The following is a 4,148-nucleotide window of genomic DNA, read 5'->3' on the forward strand; positions in this document are numbered from 1 at the left end:
TTGTAGAAAGCAGAATGGTTTATTGAATAACCACAACAAATTAGGCTAGCTGCATGTAATTTTGAGGGATACATCTGTAAAAAATGCAGTTCTGTTCAAAATGTATTTGTGGAGTTTTTCTCCTTCGGTGAAGTTGTTTTTGTTCAGCCTTGAGCATCAGTCCCATGTGAAGACAGCTTCCTCACGCTCTTTCGTAAACTCTTTTGCTGGTAACATTATTCATGGTGCATTCCTGGAAAGAAATGCAAATTTAATCAGCTTTTAATTCTCCCTGCATATTTGATAGTCAGAAGGTAGAGAACTATTTATGTACTGGGAGCCAATGCAAGAAAGAATTTGCATTTCTCCTCTTTCAAGAGCAATTGCCAAAATGGTGAAACTCAGCGTTGGAAGCTTCAGAAATAAAAGTCTAAAATATTCATAGAAGCCTAGGACTAAAGCAACATCAAAGGACACTGCTTTGGCTTCCACAGGAGATTTCTAATTTCCTACATTTCTGGGCCTCAAAAAAGGCTACTGGAACACCCAAGGAGCACTCTAGATCTAGGCAGTTGTCTCTTGTCTCCTCACCTTCTATAGCTGTGGCTCATCTTCTACATATGTGGGTACAGCACATACACAGAGTCCTACTCAACTTCCAGCTGCATGTGTCATCCTCTGTATTTTAGGCTCTGTCCTCATCTATTTTTCTGCTAGATCAAATTCTGTTTTCTTCAGACTTTTCTAATGAAGTTGTTATTAAAAACTACTTTTTGTTTATTCTCCTCTGGTCTTTATTCAAATCAATTTAAGTATTACATTTGTAGACACATCATTTTTTCTAGGGAAAGCAGAACTCTACAAGAATGTAATGTATGTGTATCATTTTCTAGCATGTAGGAATCCCAGCTGCCTTTTACAAAGACATTGTTAGTTCTCCCCCAGGTATTTCAAAGTGTTTTTCCTTAAACTGGAGAGCAACACTGGGAAACCACAAACTGCATCTGAGCCTCACTGGCACCAGTCAAGCACAGTGCTGTCTGCTCAGATAACAACAATCAAAGGAGATCAGATACTGATTACTTTTTTTCCTTTCTTTTTATTTTTTTTGCTACAGCATCGTAGCACTGACATGGTTACTGATAGTTTGCAACATGGCCCTCAGACATTGCTATGGGGATCTACTGGAAATGAACAGAAGAAGTATTTTGTGTCAGAGAGGGTGGACCTAACATGGACTTTGCTAATGCATCTGCTATCCTGTCCAGAACTTTGAGATTATAAAATATAAACATTTCCCTAATTGAGATTATATTTCACCCTATTCTTTCCTAACCATTTCTTGCTATGGATGGAATGCAGATATCTCTATACCATTCCGTAAGTTTAAGACTCTTTCAGTTTTAATACATGCTCCAGACTTGTTCAGAAAGAGTTCTTACTCAATGCACAGTCTTTTCAGATGTTTTTGTTCCCTGTGTTTGAATCCAATATAATGCATCCATCAAAATAGCATTTTGCACAGTGACTTCAGTGATTAGACAGCAAAAATGAACTCACCACCAGCAGATTCCCATCCACCACTTTTCTCTTGATAACAGTCTCTTTGCCATCCCACTTCTGCACCTGCTTCAATGTGCCATTGTCTAGGGTGATGACATTCTGTCAGAGGAAAAAAAGCAAAGCATGACTATTTCAGGGTGCTTTGGACCAAAGAAGAGATTGTCTCCATGTCCACAAAGTACTGAAGCAAAAAGCAATCTGAGCACGTTTACCTTTGAAGGCAGCATTTCAAGATTCGATGTCAAAACAGCAACTCTGTCCTCCTTATCCGCCAATCTTTTTGAAATATATATAGTTGGAAAACGCCATTTTTGGACTCACCTTTGTTTTTCTGTCGTCTGCTGTGGTCTCATCAAACTCTTCACCCAGCTTGAAAGAGATCTCTGTATTTTTGAAGGTACTTTCTGATCTGATGGTTATTACATCACCGTTGATGCTGATAGTTAAATTAGGCTTGGCCACACCAGCCATCTTCCTGGTAGCAAACCCCACTCCTGTAAATAAAAAAGGGCACTATAAAGTTTTATCTTCATGGTTTTCTCTTATCTGGGGAAAATGAGAGACTCTCCCCATTAGCTGGTATGTTTATAGACCAAGCCAGATGGATAGACAAGGGAATTGTATGCTCTGTTGTCAGAGTAGCAAAAGCAACATTTTGAAGACTGAGGCAAAGTTTCAGTGCCAGATATTTGCATATGTACTTGCTCCAGACAACCGCAGTGATTTATGCACTAACTTGTATGCTAACTGTATCTAAAATTAAATAAGCAGAAACATACAACAGTTTGTAAGCCACAAAAACAAACAAATAAAAAAATCACTTAAATTGCAGATATATTTATCAGTGGCTAGGCTGAATGAAAGGAAATGATTAAGAAATAGCTGGCAACTTTTATGTCCTGAGTAAAATCTGGGGTAAAGATGAAGAGTGTGAGAATCTCACTGAAAGCCATCTGAATCCATGCTGCAGAACTTTCAGCGAGTGTTTTACCCTTAATCTCCAAATGGATTCCAAATGAATCTCCGTGGATTTTTACCCTGTATAGGTCCAAACTGTGCAAGTTACCCTATACTTCCCTCATCCTGCTGGAAACTTTTTAAAGCCCAATTTTAATTCTAAGTGAGAAGTCTACACCTTTAGAGTGTTATTCCTTGAGTCTTTTGCAAGTATGTGCAGTATTTGCATGAATCTGCACAACTTTCTTTATTAATATTCACTGGAGGCAGTCACAGAGTTTCATTCACTTTCTGTAATAGCCATGGCAATTAATCAGTGTCCTAGTCCAAGAGCAAATTTAAGTGTGCTGTTCTTAGACACGGAGAAGCTTGCTGCATTCTAGCATTACACCACTTTATATTTCCAAAAGCTTAAAAGCAAATTCACATAAAATACTGCAGCAAAGTGCTTACTTTCATTTATAGCACTACCAGTTAGGCATGCATAGACTTGGCCTACCTGAAACTACTCTTCCCAATCAAGATTTTTCTATGTTATAGGAATGTGACAATGCTACTCCAAACAGACAAGTTCTCCAGTATAAAATTATTTAATAAAAATAGTTGGACTAAAAAGACCTTGGTAAACAGCATAGCCAGAAAAAGCAAGTAAGGAATAGAGTTCAAATTCAGCATTCAGCATTCCTTCCCCAGACACAATTATTTCAAGTAAAATTTCTCACCCAGCTCTTTCATATAGTCCTCAAAGTTTTCACTTGAAAGGAGCTTCCAGGTGCCCACAAACTGGTCGCACATTTTGTCAGGCCAGGTAGCAGTCTTTCACAGGAGCAAGCAGAAATAGAAGCTGTGAGGATAGTATGAGCTCCAAGAGATGGGCTTTAAAAAGGAGCCTTGGCCACATGATGTACTAGGATGACCAATAAAGAGGGAGTCCTTAGTGCCCAGTGTTTTCCTTCCTCCCCTACCCCTCCTTTGCCAGTAGGTCACAGTGCTATTATTCATATGCCCTTACTAGCACAAAGATCACTGTCATTTTTTTTTATTTAATTGTTTTTATAATTTAAGAAGACACTTTACCATAAAGGCCAATATTAAAATCATATTTTCTTTGAGAATAAAAAGTTAGATTCAACCCCCAGAGGGTATGCTGTGTCTCCCATATTCCTTTTCTTTAATTTCTGTCCTCCATATCACATGAACACAGATAAATTCCTAGACTGCAAGATCTGAAAGACTTGGGATCATTTAATTTTCTTTTTGCACAACTACAGTTAGTGATTTTCTACAGAGAGGCACAGAACTAGAGGAAAAAGTGGATCTGGGGAGAGAAAGCAGGAGTGCTGGTGGCTGTAGAAGGATATATCCTTTTCCTTGGCTGAGGACTGAGATGCAATAGGTCTGTATCCTGCTTTCCTGGGATGCAGTGGGGACATAGAGTTCTATGAAATGCAGAGTAGCACAGCTGATGACTTGTCTCACTTTTACTTGTGTTCCCTCTAGAGACCTATTTCCCAATGACATAGCATTATGACTACTTACTGCAGAAATCTAGGTTCTGGTATCAGTCCACTGAAGGTCTCTGGATTTATCATTTTCTTTCTGTTTGCACTGTTTATGTAATTATCAGCTCAAGACAAAGTGTATACAGG

General features: G+C 38.6%; 1 protein-coding gene across 1 annotated transcript; it reads right to left on the reverse strand.

The window, feature by feature from the left end:
* On the reverse strand, window positions 1–3,362 carry LOC100550279 (fatty acid-binding protein, adipocyte). The gene is made up of 4 exons (XM_003205139.4): window positions 3,222–3,362; window positions 1,864–2,036; window positions 1,540–1,641; window positions 1–232 (listed from the first exon to the last, which is right to left on the reverse strand). The coding sequence occupies exons 1-4, from the start codon at window positions 3,292–3,294 to the stop codon at window positions 182–184; spliced, it is 399 nt and encodes a 132-aa protein (XP_003205187.1). The 5' UTR covers window positions 3,295–3,362; the 3' UTR covers window positions 1–181.
* Between the last annotated feature and the right edge of the window lie 786 nt (window positions 3,363–4,148).

Source organism: Meleagris gallopavo, chromosome 3 (assembly GCF_000146605.3).
Source record: "Meleagris gallopavo isolate NT-WF06-2002-E0010 breed Aviagen turkey brand Nicholas breeding stock chromosome 3, Turkey_5.1, whole genome shotgun sequence".
Lineage (NCBI taxonomy): Eukaryota > Metazoa > Chordata > Aves > Galliformes > Phasianidae > Meleagris > Meleagris gallopavo.

Excerpts from the sequence above, each read along its gene's own strand:
- LOC100550279 (XM_003205139.4), bottom strand. The coding sequence starts at position 3,294 with ATGTGCGACCAGTTTGTGGGCACCTGGAAGCTCCTTTCAAGTGAAAAC. Across the intron at positions 2,037-3,221 it reads GGACTATATGAAAGAGCTGG|GAGTGGGGTTTGCTACCAGG; the intron begins GTGAGAAATTTT and ends TTTTATTTACAG. Across the intron at positions 233-1,539 it reads TGGATGGGAATCTGCTGGTG|GAATGCACCATGAATAATGT; the intron begins GTGAGTTCATTT and ends ATTTCTTTCCAG.